Source organism: Neopelma chrysocephalum, unplaced genomic scaffold, assembly GCF_003984885.1.
Source record: "Neopelma chrysocephalum unplaced genomic scaffold, ASM398488v2 Primary Assembly neopelma1_26, whole genome shotgun sequence".
In the NCBI taxonomy this organism is placed as follows: domain Eukaryota; kingdom Metazoa; phylum Chordata; class Aves; order Passeriformes; family Pipridae; genus Neopelma; species Neopelma chrysocephalum.
Window position 1 is genome coordinate 20,211,367 of NW_020897695.1, and position 18,909 is coordinate 20,230,275.

Consider the following 18,909-nt stretch of genomic DNA (forward strand, 5'->3'; position numbering starts at 1 on the left):
CTTTGACCTGCTGGCCACACAGCCCAGAATGATGGAGTCCAGAATACAGTTGGCTTTCTGGTCTGCGAGTGCACATTGCCAGGTGATGTCAAGCTTCTCATCAATCAATGCATTCTCCACCCAGCCTGTATTTGCACTTGGGATCACTCCAATTCAGGTGCAGGACTTTGCACTTGGCCTCATTGAACTCCATGAGGTTTGCATAGGCCCACTTTTTGAGCCTGTAAAGGGCCCTCTGGATGGCATTATCCCTTTCCTCCAGTATACTGACTGCACCACCCAGCTTGGTGTCATCGGCAAGTGCATTGCTTAGGGTGCACTTGATCCCACTGTCCTGGGACAAAGATGTCCCAAAGACTGACAATGTCAGTGCCAATACTGACCCTTGAGGAATACCCCTCGTCACTGGTCTCCACTTGGACATTGTGCTGTTGAGTGCAACCATCCAAACAATTTCTTATCTGCTGAGTGATCTTTCCATCAAACCCATGTCTCTCCAGTTCAGACACAAAGATGTGTGCAGGACAGTGTCAAATGCTTTGCACAAATCCAGGTAGATGCCATCAGTTGCTCTTTCCTATCCACCAACACTGCAATTCCATCATAGAAGGCCATCAAATATGACAGGAACTATTGGCCCTGCCAGGTCCACCATCTGCCAGTTCCCTCAAAAGCCTCAGAAGTCCCATGGACTTGTGCACTTTCAGGTTCCTTAGGAGAAGGTCAGGTTCAAAAACAACTATGGTGGGCAGTTCTTCATTCTCTCAGTCCCTGCCTTTGCCTTCTGAGACTCGGGCAGTGTGCCTGGAGCACTTGCCAATGAAGACCAAGGAAAAAAAGTCATTATGTATCCCAGACTTCTCCATATCCCAGCTAACCAGGTCTCCCATTTCCTTCCAGGGAGTACCCACATTTTCCCTAGTCTTCCTGTTATCATACCTGTAGAAGCTTTTCTTGTTGCCTTTGACATCCCTGGTCAGCTTTAATTCTATCAGGGCTTTAGCTTTCCTAATCTGCTCCCTGGCTGCTCGGACAATCTCTCTGTATTCCTTCCATACTACCTGTTCTTGCTTCCATACTCTGTAGGTTTCCTTTTTGTGTTTGAGTGTGTCCAGGAGCTCCTTGTTCATCCATGCAGGCCTCCTGGTGTTTTTGCTTGACTTCCTCTTCGTTGAGATGCATCACTCCTGAGCTCAGAGTAGGTGATCCTTGAACTTATTTCTCATACCAGGGCACACAAAACTAGACACATCACTGCAGACGGATGTAGCCAGGTCCTGTCAGCTACACTCTTGCTAATGCAGTCCAGTTCACGGTTGGCCTTCTTTGCCACAAGAGTGTGTCGTGGCCTGAGGTTCAACTTGTCCATCAGTAGCTGCAGGGCAGCTTCTGACTTTCTAGCCACGCAATGCCCAACCTGTACTGATGCAAAGGGGGCTATTCTACATTTGCCTTTGCAAAAATAGAACATCGTGATATTCCTGTCTGCCCAGGCCCCTCTGGTGTATTGACCACTCCCTTCAGCTGGATTTCATCCACAGACTTACCAAAGCTACACACTTACCAAAGCCACACTCCCGGCTATTGTGCAGGTGGTTAATAAACACATTTACCAGTATTGAAGATGAACACAATACTTGCCCTTTCCAGTCATCAGGATCCTCCCTGATCACCAAATGGCTTCACAGGGACATCAAGCAAGTCCCTAGCAGTTTTGAATGTACTGTGTCTGCTGCCAGGGGCTGCTGTACATCCAAGAGCTATATCACCATCTTCCTCTACTGTGAGTAATGCAACATTCCCATAGAATCTGTTAGTAGACTCAGAAAACCTGGAGATCTGTGGACAAACCTTACTAGTGAAAGCCTTCGGGTTTTGTGTTGGAGAGCAGTCAGGAGAACCCTGTGATCCACGTCAGCTTTCTGCCATGCTTGTCTCTGCTTCCAGCACACTGAAGTCAGGCACCTCTGCTCTGGGGATATCATCCCTGTAGATCAACCTCAGCCTCTCTGGCCCCCCAGGGCAGTCTTCCATTAGAACTTGCCAAGTAGAGCCATCAAAAAGCCAAAATATCTGCTATTTTGAAGTACATGGTTGCAATTCTTTAAAATTTATATCCATAAAGGGCTCCAAGTGTGCATCAGGACCAGGTCAACAGAATCTAGAAGTAGCACAGTTTGAAAACAGGAGCTTACTTTAAGTTCAGAAATTTTCAAGGTCAGTAGAGTGTTAAGCTGTTAATATTTGCCTATTGCCTTCAGCAGGAATGGGAGTTAGAGTCATACAGCAAACAAATTCCACTGAACCTCCTACAGTCATCTCGTTTCCAAGAATTGCTTGTTTTTTGCTGGTGAGCTGCTGACCTCTGTTTCAACAAAGTGGATAAAGTGGGGGAGCTGACTACCTTCTTCAATGAACAAAGAAAATCTCTCTGCAGATGTTCAGGTTGCTGAACATCAATATTTTTGCCTCTCCTTTGAAAAAAACTTTCCTAGCTTCATCTGATGAACATCTTCTGATCTCCTCAAAAGTAATATTTAAGATGAGCAAGATTATTTCAACCTAAGAACAAAACCTGTTACTATGCAACCTGTTGCCATAGCAACTAGCCATTTGGTTCAAGTCAAGGGTGGTTAAGGGTTTGGAGGCTAATAACCTATCCATACTGAAAGAGATAGCTACTAAACGTATATTACAGAACAATTGCTTATGCACGCAGCTAAGAGAAAAATTGCTATGTTTGCATCCCTGCTGCCACTTTTTATATTTTGCTCACAAAACAAAATCTGCAGCTGCTCAGGGAGAAAAGTAAATTAGATGTTTTTCAGAACTGTTACAAACCAGGTAAGAGCAGAATAGAGAATACTCATCTGATGAATATATAAAAATTTACTCCTTATTTCAAACCTTTACACGAGGATAACAGCTACAGTTATCTTTCAAGCAAAAAAATTAGGAAGTAGGAAGCCCAAATCATAAACTGCTGTACCTGCCTTTCATGCTTTTCTCTTACTATCAGTGACCTCGGTTAAAGCTTTGACAAAAAAGATTTCAGAGGCATTTTCAAGGCTGCTGGACTTTGTCTCCCATCATACTGAAAAAAAAAAGTACCATAAGTGATATAACAGTACATCAGCCAGTGTCCAAAAACATTTTTCCCACCCTTTCCTAATGGGCTGTACAAAAGCAAAGGGGCTGGTGAGAAGATTAGAAAAAGATGACCTTCATGCTCACACACTGTGAGTGGGGAATGCCTCCCACACCCCAGCAAGACCTGCCCCGGCCAGGTTGCAGGCAGGCCTGCCAGCTTCGCTGGGGTGCCCTCTGAAGTGGGATAGGGGGATGGAGGCTGCCGAATGCAGTGGGAGCTCTTCCCCACTGACAGCCAGCACAAGTGGCTCCTCTTACCAAGGCAGACAAGCCCTGCATGACACAGAGGCAGAGCTGAGAAAGGCATCTAGCTGAAGAGGATCATTTATCCTACACTGATATATCATTGTCCCATCACTCCTATACTCTTGAGCTTTCTGTGCTTCTGCTGTGTATTTCCTGCAGTAGATCTAGGCTACTCTGAAGTAAAAAAAAAAAAATAATTGCTCCATACTCAAATATTCTTGCAAAATTTAAAAATGAAACAAGAATATTAGCAGCAAAGCAAACAATGGAGTATGTCCAAAGGGATCAGTCACCCAGCAAGCGTGTTCCTCCCCAGTGGAATCACAGTGGGCCTTCAGCCTCTACATCTCAGAACTGTTTACACTTACTGAGGTAAGCTTAAGGGAAGCGAGGCTTACCTCTGTTTTGTGCAACATCACTAAGGCAATGCAAAGTCTGCGGAGAGGCAATATAAAAGGCAGAACTTAAGAACAATCTCTTTTTCAATAAAATTTTTCATGGCATACTTAGACATTACAGAATGAGAACAGGTACCTTCTTTCATGATATATAAAGAATTTCAGTAAGCCTCATGCATTTTCCCTGCAGTTTTCACAGTCTTGTTCCCACAGATATGAATGAGCAATTCACATCAGAAATCAAAATATTTTGTAGTTTATGTCACAAATAACACCGATGCAGGAGGCTTTCCTGAAGCACTGCCATCTGGGTCTTTTTTAGTGTGCTACTTCAAGTGCCACACATATCTTAAGAGTAACAGAAACCTCACAGATGAGTACTTAATCTGAAAATACTGTTGTCAAGGTTAGTTCACTTTTGCATAGTCAAAAGTTGAACCATGAGTGTCTGAGCCTGGCTGCTGGAGGGATCCACCTTATAGACATATATTCTCACTTACATATTCTCACTCAGCAGACCTTCGTCTTGCTCAGTCAGAAAGGGGAGCAAGACGAGACTGCTGGTGCGGTGTTTCTGTGAGTACTCTGTGATCTGTGACTGACCATGTACATATGCATATACATGGCGTACATGTGTGTTCTGTGTGCATGTGCTGACTAGAAATATGTTTTCAGCCTAAATACTGACCAGTGGTCATACGAAGTCTTACCCCTTTCAGGCTGTTGGATTCCGCCTGATCTTTTCTTCTAATATAAGCCAGGCTGGACTGAGGAAGTTTTCCAGAGCTCCCTTTGAATAGAGTTGTGGATTAGACATCCTCCAAAATGTTTTCCCTGTTACTGCAGTGAAACTCCAAGATGAGGGTTGCAGAACCTCGACAGAAATTTTCAGAGGAAAACCAGACAGATAGCAGCAGTCACTGTAAAATCAACAAGTTGAAAATTTGAGGTTCCTTTCGGACCTAACTCTCTGATTTTAAATACCCAGAGAAGTGGTAGATGCTGTACCCAAGGTTGTTGGTATATGATACAGCCTGTGCCATCACATCTTACTCTCATTGTCTACTCTTAGCAAGAAACATCTGCCTGGAGCAGGGAAGGCAGAAGCTGAACAGAGTGGGTTCTGTTAATGTTGGCGTTTCTGTATGGGAAAATTCACAAATGCTCCAATTTAGCAGCCTATTCAGAAGCATAAATATCCTTTGTTCTGCAGGAAACCATTTAGGCACTTTAACCTCTGCATGTACTGAAGAACCTGCTGGAAGTAGATCCAACACGGGCCTCAAGAATCCTCACTAAAGGCAGGACTTGAAGAAAAAGGCAAAGCAAAAATGAAGGCAAAGAAAATTATTGTTTGAATGCCAAAATTGGATTGTTTTTGCTCTGCTGCAACACAGAGAGAGAGAAGTAAAGTGTTCTGCAAGAAAGAGACAGACAGGAAGGCAACCCCCAACACTCTTTGTTACTTCTCTTCAAAACATTAATTGAACATAAAGTCAGAATTCGTCTTGAAAACCTGACAAGACCATTTACAGTTTCCACATTTCAGAGGAAAACAGCAGCACTTCGAAGTGGTAGAGCAACCACGTACATTTTCCTTGAAAGCTGTTTGTTTCAGTCTTAAATGTCAATGCTTGCCAGCACCTCTTCATCTCTCCTGCCCATCCTTCAGACTATCAAAACCCAGGCCACAGTCTCTTGGCAGGCACATAGGCTCTGCTGAATGAGTCATAACTTTAGGGCAACAACTCTGAAACAAGAAGCCAGGCCCAAAAGAGTTAACTGAGAAATCTGGGCCTGCTAAGGAGCTACCAACATCTAAACAATCTGTGCTCATTCTGTTCTACTTACTGGACCAAAACTTGAAAGAATGCTAAAAGAAACATATAATACGCCTAGAGGTAATAAATTAGGATGCAGTAAGATAAAGTAGACATTTGACTAAGAGAAACAGGCCTGGAGCCAAGGCTTTCTCCAAGCTTCAGCGACCGGGTTGAGAACAATAGAAAAGAAGGAAGGTCAAGCTGAGGAAGATGAGATTAAGCCCCTAGACTCACAGGAGGAAGAGTGGATCTCCCACCAAGATTGAAGGCCAAGAGAAGCACCACCCCAAGCCCAGCCTGAGCTCCACCTATACTCTGCCTGTTATTAATATGTATAGATAGATGTTGTAATCACATGAATACGCATTTAATCATATATGAAAATTGTATAAAAACTACTGATTTTGTGTGAAACCTTTGAGCAAGTTATTTGTGGTGCAAACCACACTTGCTCCTGGCATTTTGCTGCTCAAAGACCCAAAAGACTGTGAGCAGTTCTTTATACCAGATTTTTCGGATTCAACTCTTACACAGGTTTGCCAGTGGAAAACAGTCTCTCATCATGACTGGCACTACTGTGGAAAGAGCCAGAGGGGACTCTTCCCGTATTTTAAATGCCATTTGAACAATACATGTGCATTGTTTCACATTTTTATGCAGGTTCACCAATTAAATTATGGTTTTCCAGCTGGTTGACAAAGCTGAAGTTGATATAGTTATATTGAGATATGGCCAGATGCTGTGTTACAGCTGCCAAACAAGCACCTTTACTCTACACAGTGGATCACTGATAATAAAGGACTGCACTTGTAAAAGATATGCTGTCTCCAGCATTAATACCTGAGTAGAAGGAAAACTTTTATTAGAACATAGTTCTGCAAGCTAAATCTGCTAACTCCAGAGTCTGCAGTGGTTCTGACTCCCATCTCAGTAGGGCTGCTTTCCACAGCCTGCAACTCCATAACTGAAGCAAAACCATCTCATGAAAGTAATATAACACCATAAGAAGTACTGAAAGAATAACCTTTAGATCTGGTTTTAATATGTGATATTTTCCACCCTGTGGAGGACTGAAACAGAAGTTCTGTGAGGGACATGCATGGGTATGAATGACCATTTCGTCCTGTTCTCTTGTCTGTATTCACCCTTTGTGGTTCAGATTTGGTTGCTAGTGTGCAGAGGAAAAACAAAGAAAAATAACACTTTTGAGATAGGTCAGGCAGGCTCATTTTGTTTAAAACTGAGAGTCAAATTATATTTTGATATACCTACACTGCTAATGCTGAAACTACCCAAGAAAGAACTGAGCCTGCTTTGGGGCACCTGACAATTAATTAAGAGGAAGACATAAGGACTCCACTTTTTATTTTATAAAAATATCCCCTTAAAAAAAAAAAAAAGCAAACTCTTACTTATAATGGTAATTTTCCAGGAACTATTCTGGAGTGAATTTCAGAAAGTCTTGTGAAACTTCTGGTGGGTAAATAAACAATTGCACATAACTGCAGCCTCATCACAGCTACTTTTTAACCAAAAGGCTGCTTGTATGTGGCTAATTAGCACATGCCTAAAACAAAGAGAGAGAAAAAAACACCCCCAAAATTTCTTTCAGGCTTTAATGTGCTATAACATTTTTTGAAAGCGCAGTGAAAGAAGAAAAGAAGAGTGTTTTAACAAGCAACAAGGCAATTACTTTGGAGTAAAGTCTGTTCAGGACAATGAGCTATGTTTTGGAGCTATCAACAATTCACAGATCCTAATTTTCCATGGGATCAAACAATATTATTGTTACAGTCCCAATCTGTGCCTGAGAAAATAACCCCTGTAAAGCTAAAAACGGTACTAACTCAAAAAGGCAAAAAAAAAAAAGGCATGAAACACATCCTCCACCACTTTTTTTGATTTAACACCCACATAAAACACTAGAGCTATCACAAAGTTGAACTCTCCCAGGTCCCTGTGGACCATGAACCATGTTCCCTGGCTTCCCTGCAGAGCAATAAAGCCCCCAGCGTAAAGTGTCTGCACAGCCAAGTGTCTGAACACTAATAACTGAGACTCTGCTTGAACATCTATTTCATACAAAGATATTGCTGTTTTGTGCTGACTCTTACACTTTTTTTTTTTAAGAGCTTTTCATATTCTGGTAAAAACAATGACTGGAGGACTACTTATCCATACCTGCATTTCTGGGGAAACTTTACTCAGAGCTAATCACGAGGGCAGGGAGCTGAGACATGCCCGAGAATCTCAGCCCATTTTCTTCCCTCATTTATGCTGGTCATTTTGGTTTTGCTGTATCACCTACTGAGAGAAGAGGCTTCTCCACATCACCTGACAGATTCACAAGTACTTTGCAGGTAAACTCTAATGCCAAAAGAGGCTTCCAACCTTTTGCTGTAATACAACTGGAAGTGATGATGAACAATTACAGAAAAATGTTCTGAAATATTTTCTCAGTTATTACATCTGCCCCTGAATTTTCCTGCCAATTACTGCACTCCTTTCTACAAGCTCTTACTTCTTCAGAGGGCTCAAAGAATGCAGAGCTGGGCTGGGCAGATGCAGGAAACCCATATTTCCAGGCTGTATTCTTACTTTATCCAAGAAGTTTACTGGGTGACCTAAAGCAAGTAAATCACATACCCTTTCCTCATCAGTCCTCCCAGTTCCAGAACAGCAGAAACCTCTCTCTCTGTAGAGCATTCTCAGACCTACTGACAATAAGTGCAATGTAAGAAGTAGGTATTACTACAACCTCTCTTCTTCTCTGTAGGAAATCCCACACAGAACAGACATCTAGAAAATATGACTGTAACTAAAGTTTGTATCGAAATATCTATATAAAACAATGCCCTATCATGCATAACACAAAAAGAGGTTTCTTCTTTCCCTTCTCTTGCTGTTAAATTAATCTGAAACTCGAAACCTAAAAGGAATTATATACATGCTTAGCTTTAATCACAAGTAATCCCACTGATCTCAATGAGAATACTCCTACGAGCCCATTAAGAAATAAGAGCTCTTGCTGTTTACTGCAATATTAGTAGGCACAAGAACAAAACACATATCCAGCTACAAGTATGTTCTATTAATATCTTTATGGACTTAACCCAGTAGATGATACCTATCTTCCGGTCCACTAAAGGTCACTGCATCCCAGATCTGTAACAGGCTGACCTATTTTGAGACTTCCCCAAACAAAAAAAGCACTCCTGCTACACGCTGCAGTCACCATAAAGATATTGCTTACCATGGCTGATGAAACCCTCTGCCAGCATCGTTAGTATGACAGCAACTCATAACACCAGAGGCCTGTCCCATACTCTCTTCAGAGCAAACAATATACACAAAATTTAGCTAGTCAGACAAGCATACTTTTTTAGCTTTCTCATCCTCTATCCAGCAGTAAAAAATGTTTTCACCCTTCTAAAATAAATTGAGAGTAAGATAAAGTGGTTTTTTTTAATAACTAGATTGAGACAACTTAGGAAATCGATAAAGTTTTGCACAATGTTCTATTTTTGAAAATCATGCCCTAACACCTCTGTCCTTTTATCAAGTCTACAACTCCTTAGTAAGGCCTGAAAAATTCAACGGTTTCTCTCCATTCCTATTACATTTTGGAAATCTACCAATCTTGAGCAATCTTGAGCAAGAAATTGCTCAAGACTAGGGAAAAACAGAAGCACTTGAATGAAGATTAACAATTGAGGTTATTCACTCCTAACTTTAGAGCTCAGTATTTTTCATGTTAGTGGGCAACACAAAACTCAAGAATTACATAGGTCAGCCTCTCTCTCATGAAGAGTTAGTCTGTAAATCAATGCGCTTTAGCAATCAAGTAGTCCTGATGTGCTACTCATCTGTTATAATTGTCCCAAAAAAGCAAAACACCTTTACTGAAGTATCAGCCACTAGAGGGGGTATTTGATATCTTACCTAAAACCTGATAACAAAATGAATTAAAAAAAAAATGTAAGGTTACAGAAAACCTGTAAAAGCATATTTCCCACAATACTGCAATTACACATAAGGTTCCATGCAAAGTGTTCTAGGAAAAACAATGCTTTCTTTGTGTATAACTGAACACAATGCAGAAGCAAACGCCACGTCTCCTGTTCCAATTCTTAGGTCTACCCACATCAAACACTGCAATTTCTGGGAGCAGAGATGTAGTTTTATATGCCAAGAACATGGCTAAATTACCACTAGGTTTGATTTGCCTGTACAGTCATCTCTGAGCATGTCTAAACCTGATCCATCAAGCATGCCAAGCTAGAGCCTGACATGCTCAGTCTTGGGCTTGGTAAACAAGAAAAAGAACAACCTACAAAATGGTTCCTATTTACAACTGTCTTCCTCTTTACAGATTCACAATCCCCAGATTTATTGTTCCAAAAAGTCTCCAAAAGGACCTAGAAAACTGCCATCAAGTTAGGTCCAACTTCAAGCAAAGTAGAAGATTCAATTTGGCTCAAGCCACTCCCAAACTATCTATATTTAAAACATGTTAAGTGAAAGATGAAGATATGTTTCAACTCCTGCACATGAATCTGTAATGAATACAAAACTCATCAAAAACTATAAACGGACTTGATGATTGAGTCCATGCAGGGACAGCTTGGAGAAGGGTACAGGATGGATTATGCCAGTATATTAAGGGCATCATAGATTCTACGTACTTTGTTAAATTCTGTCAGTTTGGGAACAGTGAAGCTGCTGGCAGAGCTTACAAAAACTCAAGACCCTCTCCAAAATTTATGTAAAAATAACTATAACTGGCTAATAGACTTAAACACCCCCAGCTCCCTTTTATTCCTCACAATCTGCCTTCAAAGATGTGGAGCTGGAAGGTTTTAGTGGAGCTGACTGCCTGCTCAGAGGAGTATTTTAAATACACAACTTATTCAGAACCAGCATGGCCATGCAATTGGGATAAAAGAATCCAGTATCACTCTTCTTCTTTCCTCTGCCAACTGCATGTACTCAGTGTGGACTATTATGTTATCTATAACGACTGTGGCTGAACAAATGGATAATATTCCAAAAAAGGCAGGATCAGCACAAGCACCTAACTTTGAAATAACTAAAACAGCTATTGCAAAGGTTCAGGAGCAGACAATACTCAGGACACTGAAAGAGAGGAATATACCTTGTAAAAGAGGTAGAAAAATAATTGGATCATGGAAGCACTAGATTTTTTAGAGTCAATACTTGCATTTGAAACATAATGCAGACATTTCTGTCTATTAACCAGATTTTACTAGAATATATCCACCCCACTTTTTCTGCAATATTTTGGTGAAGTGATTTAACAGTTACTCTTGTTGGAGAAGAGATTTGTCCCCGACTCAAGTTCATGTCCTTAACTGCACCATTCCTTCAAACAGCCAAAGAGGTTACTGTGTTCTGAAGAGAGTGGCTGTACTGAACTACCATCATCCTGTGCCACCAACAGTAATTTTAAAATGTAACAGCAATCCTGATCATTGCTTTATTCAGCCTTGCTCCTTTTTAAAATACCCATCTAAATCCCTTCTTCTCTGCTACCATAACCCAAGAAAGCATTTTCAGGTTCTGGGAAGGAAGTTAACCTTTTAAGTTTATTATCTATTATTTAAGCCATCCACAGCATGACTATGGCCCCTCCATAAAATGAGTTTCAAACAATCTCTTTCTTTATTATTAGAAATGGAAAACACAAGGCATCTTACACTAATATGATAAACACAAACACTACACATGGGCATCTGTAAGCTGTCACTGTTTTACAGCTGCCTGTCTTAGGTATTGGACACTATATCTCTGTTCTTCCCTCCTATGGTCAAACTGGTGTACATAAAGACAGCAATGGAGCCTCAGCAGCTCAGAATATGTAAATGACAACTGTCTGTAATAATCTGTAATAATCCTCTGAGTCCACTCAGATCCATTGGTTCTGTTTAGGATTGAGTCAGAAAAAGAGCAAAAAATGGCCCAAAAATGGCTTGTGAGACAGACTTACAGATCACAAGCCATTTGACTACACTTGCTGTAAGGCTGGATGCTTTTTCCTCCCAATGGATTTTAGTTCCACAGTCTGGAATAGGAAATTTTTTTTCCAGATAGGCCAATAAGCAAAAATAAGGTAATATAGGAGCTGTAAATTAAAAATAATAATGGGCACACTGTAAAGGAATCTACTTTGTTAGAACAACGGAATGGTTTGGGTTGAAAGAAACCTTTAAAGGTCTTTTAGTCGAATCCCCCTGCTGCAAGTGTGATGTTTCCTTTTTCCAGTCACTGGGGACTTCATCTGATTGCCATGACTTTTTGAATATGATGGAGTGACTTGGCAACTGCATGAGTTCTCCCTGATGAGGATTCTTTGTATGAAAAAGGCCATCTCCGTCAGCATAGTAGTATGAGATCCCACAGGCAAAAGATGAAGAGTTAAAGCCTCATTTAGTAGTCATTTAACCAAAAGAAACTTAATCTCTGGTGTTATCAGCACCTTCATGCTTCTTAGGAGTTGATAACTTAGCAGCATCTAGGATAGGAGGATTTTCCCTCCTGTGTTTTAAAAAGAGGAACATTTTGTTTCTGATATTACAGGCCATTTGATGCTGAAAAGTACCAGCCAAATGACAGGGATGGTAACATGCAACAGACCAGCAGTTGTTTCTGAAAGGTGCTCTCAATCTGAGTACATGAATACAAAAAAACTGCTGACCTTCCACCAGGGAAACAAGGTGCCTCATGCGTATCCCTGGTGCAAAATTAGGTCTTCTTTAAAGACACCAGGGAATAAAGACTGTGTTCTTCATCTCTGCCCTCTTGAGAAAGCAGCATCCTCTCTGATGGAGTCTTAACAGAAAAACTGTGTTCAGAGCAGCCAGAGAATTACATGGCCACATTCCCTGCTTGGAGGGCAAGAGGAGAAAGGATGTGAAGCTCTTATCTTCCCTAAAACGGAGGACCAGCCACTTTAAGCCCTGTTTATATTATCATATAATATGGCTATTTTTATGGTTCTTTTGCCATGTCTTCATTGTGTCAATATTGCAAATATTACTAGATCAGGATGACTGTCACCAGGACCTATCCAGGAAGGACTGCATTGGAAACACCTGTCAGAATATTCCTATTTTTAAAGAGTCAGGTAAATGACCTATTTATTTTGAAAATAGCTTTTCAAGAGCCCTCAGTCTTAAGATCTCATTACAGATGCCAGGCATATAAAAACAGACAGTTTGCCTTTATTTGTAAATACTGGGTTAAATACACGGATAGCTATTTCACTTCACTATGCAAGTAAGTACATGTAAAATAGATTTTAAAAAAATCTAAAGTCCAAACAAAAAACACATTTCCTAGAGCAAACATTTTCAGCAGCTGCTGGGATTGGTTATGCTGATTTCTGGATGATGAACCTAAGATCTCAGACACCTTATAGATACTGCACTCCAGGATACTCAAACTGAAAAGTCAAGTACTCCATACTTATGAAAAAAAAAAAAAAGAAGAAGACACAAACCAGGAGCTAATTTGCCTGCTCCATCCAAATTTTATGAATCTGATGTAAAGGCAACCAAAAAAAAAAATTCTCAGTCCTTCATACATTTGTATCTTCTGTCACCAAGACTAGGCACAGAGAGATCTATACCAACCTGCTGATCCCACTTCCAGCTGCACACAACTGTGTTACGTCTGAGAAAAATTAGCAAATTACTCCAAAGACAAGTATGAGCAAACCACCGCGGTCTCTGTGTTCATCACCAAATAACAGACTAAGCAGTCTTCTGTGGCTAATCTGTGTCGGTGCCAACAAAAGACACTAAATACTGACTAAGGGCTGCTCTCCCCAGCAACAGAAAGGGTCACAAAGCTTTATAGCTTCTAGCATAGCAAAGAATGGCATTTCAACTAGAACAATTGTGGTCTCAACTTTATCCCTCACATCCTGTACAGCTTCTTTCTTTCTTTCTGTAATTTAGGGATTATTTAATAATTCCGTGTTCTGTCCCATAGCTTTCCTCTCCTCTCATTCACAGAACAAAGGTAGTGACAAGACAATAAACATACCTTTCTGCCTATACCTTTCACTATAAGGGAAAGCTAATAAACACGGTAACATTACTTGAGCCAAGAGAGTTTGTTTTATTAGCCAATGTAGTGTAGCCTTTAATTTAGCATTTAGGATAGTTACCACAACAGGAACACTAGTTGCCCCAAACAGGCTCTTTCTAACTGGTTTATAATGGTATACTGAAAAGAAAGAAGATTAAAAAAAAAAAAAACACCAAAAAATCCACTTCGTTTATGCTAATTGTTGAACTCATGTTGTTAAAGTAGTGGATTGTGCTCATCTGGAGGAACAGGATTAGCAAAAGCATTTCATTATCTTTCCCAGTCAGGTATGTTTTCTTCAATGTTTTCTAATTAGACAGTAGAGTTCTGTCTGGGTTGCAAACAGCCTAGGGAATACTTAAGTTCAGTTAAATAAAAAGCCAAAGCTCCTTTTGCTTAGTAGAGAGGAAATAAGTAAAATGTATATTTATCTTTTTATTATAATTGCAATTATTTTATAAAATTTCAAGATGTCAGCCCAACAATTAGGCCTTACAGGCGAGAGAACACTTGTCATGGTTCAAGGCAAGCTCCAGAGAAGTGGGATAGATCCTCAGCAACCTTCGTTCTACTAAGTAACAACATGACATGTATACATCCAGTGAAGTTTGGGGTTTTTTTTAACTACGGGATTAAGCTGGCGTCTTGACTTTCAGATTGTTTTTCCTCCCTAAGCCCCATTCCCTCCCACCTCAGTGAAGCAACCTTTTTGATGTCTTGCTTAATAACATGCAGTACAAGCATAATGTAAGTTATTTTAATATACTGAGCACTACCTGCAAGTTTCAGAAAGATCTATGGCTGTGTGAAAATTAGAGGTGAAAAAGTTATCTGCAGTCCAGCCAGCATATGTTGATGTTGCTCTATCACCTTTTGAAACACAGAAATTCCTTTCCAGGGAATTGTTCTCCCACTGCAAAAACTGCTTTATCCCATCCATCCAAGGTCTTTCTGTTATCTACTCCATTTCTTTCCAGCTTCGGTTTAGTTTTATTTCCTGACTGCTGCTTACCTAGCCAGGGATGGCAACACAGACAGAGCTTCAATGGACTGCAGCAGTGATAATGGAAAACACCCAATGAAGCTTCCGACAACATATCTGCACAACATACAGTGCAATATCCTCTCTACAAGATGGATGAAACTGAGGTTATTTCAGAGTCATCATTAAAAAGCAAAAATGCCAATGTGCATTCCAGTCTTCCATCTTACTGAAGTCCTGACACCAAAGCATAACATGGAAAGTGATTCCCATTTTAATTTGAAAATTGGTCAGTTAATTTATCCATTTATCTTTACTTGTATTGACCACGACAGTTCATTTTTAGTGCAGAGAGCAAAGTGGTCCTGCTAAGCCTAGTTTTCAAAGTCTGTAGATACAGCAGATCTTCATTACACACACACACACAAAAAATCTGTCCTTTGACCTTTAAAATGAAGTCTCTCAGAGCTGAATGTGGTGGTATTTTTGGGTTGTTGGGCTTGGGTTTTTTCAGGGGGTGTCAGGAGTGGGCATTGAAACATCTAGTTAGCATAATATGGAAAATAATGAGGACACTAAGAATGAGAAGTTGAAAACTACAAAGATTGATTCTGCTTTTTTAGCTCTACAAAATAAGCATTGCTATTCCTTTAAGGATAACACAGATCATACTTCATTGACAAACTCCAGTTGCTTACTAACAGTAACTCAGTTCACTGTCTGAAGAAACTGAGAGGATAGTTTGCTGACCATGGGGATGTAAATCCAGGAGCACAAGTGCAAAATCATCAGCCCTCCAGTACAAAGGAAGTTCTGTGATCCAATGAGAAGAAATATATAATTTGGTAATATTTTACTATCACTTATTTAATATCTAAGTGGCATGCACTGCTTGTGACAGTTTCTAGTAAGACTTCAACTAAGGCTTTCTTATATATGCTTAAAATAATTTAAAATATTAACCTATTGCTCTTTATTTTGCAAAGACTAAACTTCAATTTGGATTTACATTATTGAAACAGATTTGTCTTCATTCTCTCATTTATTGACACAAATGACAGAAAGATGCTCAAACACTATATTATTGATTTTTGTCACAGTGTCATTCTGTGTTCACATCTGTAATCAGAGAACCAACAGGTGATAGACTATCCTCACTCCACAAAAAATAATTTGGCAAATCAATGCAAGGAATTGGATAAAAATTATTTCACACAAAATCAGTTAAGTAAACTGTTGCCCTAATTAACACTGGTTATTTTCTTTTTTTAACAAGTTCCAACACAGAAGTTCAGCATGATGCCGGGAGGTATATAAAGGCTGAGCTTGTCTTTTCGCTGTATATAGATTGAGACTTGATGCATCTTTTTCTTTTATTTTTTTTTAAGATATAGGTGATAGCTGTGATTAGAGCACGAAGTAATTACTAATAAAGTGTCACCGTGTTTTACACACAGATTCTGCACTGTATCTGAGAACATAAGAATCACCTTTCTCCCATCAAAAGCTGTATGAAACGAACCCACCACGTTTCTTTACAAAAGGAAAATATACTCATCCCCAGTTTACACGTGGGTAAACTGAGGTACAGTCTGCTGGTTCAGAAGGGAGTGTCAAACACCTGCAGTAAACACGGATTTTAACAGGATTTGGAGGAAGTTCAGCACTTCTCAAAACAAGCCCAGAAGCCACTTTGTAGGAAAGGCTTTATATGACCTCTCACACTCTCACCATGAAGTGCCCTGGCCACCCCATGATGCTTATTGGTTACTTCCACATCATTTACAGACTAATACTCTGCTTTCGCTGCACCCTGGATATTCTTCCAAACAAAAGGCTTGTCCCTTTTTTTCTTTCTCTCCGTGTCCCCGCTCCCCAAGCGCTGGCCTCTCCCTCTGCTGTGGCGAGTGTCTTTGGAGCAACGTGACTCGCAGGACTCCCCCAATCCTTCGCCACCGAGGGGGGAACGCCGGTAGCGAGCAACTTGGGGAGGGCTGCGGGGGCAGGGGCAAAAGACGAAAGCGCTGCATCCAAATCCTAATTACAGTTAGCAAGGATTAAGTAATAGCCACTAACCTCGTAAGATCACAGAGGAAAAACGTGATCCTGTTTAATTCTCCACTGCTCCCTGCAGCTCCCTCTTATACAACGCTCCGCAGCTCCGGCATATCACCGACCGCACGCCCTATCGCTGTCGCGGCAGCAACACCCCCTCGGCCAGGAATCCAATAAGGCTCCATAGGGGCGGGCTGTAGACAGAGGCAGCTGGTGCAGGGAGCTCTCGCTTAGGAGCTGCTCGTGGCTACCAAGGGGCAAAGTGTCATTCTGTGACACCTCCCTGGAGACCTGTGCGAGACCCCCAGTTAAGCCCGTGCAGCGGTCACCCTGACGTACGGTTTCCAAATAGATAAACTACATATCAATAAAAGGTGTTTTATATGCTTAATATGCCTCAGTAAATGCATCCACAGAGAAAGAACAGGGAAAAAGAGGAACTTAGGATTACATATCTAGTGAAATCAGTCACTATGGAATGCTGAACTAACAGACCACAAGGATGCTTGGCAGAACACCCAAGACAGGGCCCGAAGGAGGAACAAACAGTGCCAACAATCTAAAGTGCTAACTGGGTAAAAGGGATTTTGGCAGGGGGAGATCGCAACCACTGACTCACAGCACACCGATTCTAGAAACCACCGACTCAAAAGAAGGAGAAGACTGAGCATGAGCACTAATTAGCACAAGAAATGAATCACTGAACCAATAGAATATAGAATACTACTTAATGAGAGCACTATGTAACTTGTAGCCAATGAATACTGATACTTTTGTTTGCTAAAACATATAAGTAATGTAAAGTTTTGATGATGGGGAAGCTAGCCTTTTGTGGGTTACCACCTAGCTCCCTACTTTGCACAAACTAGAATAAAGAAATAGACATACATCGCCTCGGTGTGTGATTTGACATTGCACACCAGGTAACGAGCCCACATGTGGGACCATAACCCCAGCCAGGCCCTACCCAGAGCCCACTCATTGCAATGGCCTGCAGACACTTGCACGTCAGCAATGCTTGTGTCTGCCCAGCTGCATCCCCTAGGGTTTACATTGCAGGATGAATCTGTGCACAGGAAATTGGGAGTTTCAACATTGGGAAATTGAGAATGGGAAAGAGATCACTCTCTGCCTGGCTTTGCCCAAGCAGCAGGTATACAGAGAGCAGATGCTGGGACAGCCCAGGCCAGGTGTTAGGCAAGCTCTTATTAAAGACTGTTTACCTCCCTTTCTACAGGGATTGCTTCCCGGCCCACAACATACTGTGCTTAAGCACTAGCTTTTCCTAGGAAAGCCACTTTTTACCCATATCTTACTCCTAGCCTCTTTACATGCTATTTCTTATCTACGTGCAACAGGACTTTTAGCTGCTACTTTGAGGGCTTGGAAGATAAAAGCCTGTGAGGGTGCAGTTATTTACCCCCAGACCAGCAGTTACTGCAATGAGCAGTGTATGAAATGAGGATGGTCTGAATTCCACGTGGAAACTAGAACTGTGTCACATTGGGACTACATGTACAAAGGATCAAGTTCTGTACTCATTCATCTCAAATATGAAATAGAAATAACGCTGGAGAACTCAGTACCTTTTTTGTTTTGCATGCAAGTGTGTTTAATTCAACCTTCTTCTGGTAAATCTTGGGGTGTGCTGTGTAAGTAGTCATACCAGAAGAAACCTGTCATTTTTCCTTTATACTGAAATTCTGCAGATTGGGATTTTGAGAGCGACACACCTTTCTTTCCATCTTTTCTCACTCATTTCTGACCAGTTAACTTCCTTATTAGAAAGACTTCAGGAACTCCCTTGGCCTCCTCTCAGCTACATTTCCTTGAGAAAACTTCCAAAGTCACATTTTCTGAGCCAGTTGTGAAGTTTTAACTCTTGCAAAACTTCCATAGTCTAACATAACTTGACCTGCACACAAAGTTTATGCTAACATTACTATGCTGGTTGTTTCAAATACGTCACAGGATGTTTCAAAACTCTTTCCGTCCCCTCTCAAACATGTTGTATTACCATAGGCTAAAGCACAGATCTGTGCCACAGCAGCTTTAATTACAGTCATTACACAACTGAAATAAGGAGGAGCTCCAGAGAGTAACTCAAGCATTATACACAAAACTAACAAGCAGGAAGTTTAAA

At 40.9% G+C, this 18,909-nt stretch overlaps 1 protein-coding gene across 7 annotated transcripts in view; it reads right to left on the reverse strand.

The window, feature by feature from the left end:
• BLVRA (biliverdin reductase A) overlaps window positions 1–16,921 on the reverse strand; it is a 32,790-nt gene extending 15,869 nt beyond the window's left edge. The window contains exons 1-2 of one of the 7 annotated variants that reach the window (XM_027675811.1): window positions 16,788–16,921; window positions 3,409–3,570 (exon numbers count right to left, since the gene is read on the reverse strand). In XM_027675811.1, the coding sequence (XP_027531612.1) occupies window positions 3,409–3,429 (21 nt within the window). In that variant the 5' untranslated portion in view covers window positions 3,430–3,570; window positions 16,788–16,921. Of the gene's footprint in view, window positions 1–1,061; window positions 1,156–1,856; window positions 2,001–2,073; window positions 2,178–3,408; window positions 3,571–6,885; window positions 6,891–15,409; window positions 15,471–16,787 lie in introns of those variants that run through there. The other 6 variants (XM_027675816.1, XM_027675817.1, XM_027675814.1 and 3 more) reach the window with 6 other exon arrangements.
• Between the last annotated feature and the right edge of the window lie 1,988 nt (window positions 16,922–18,909).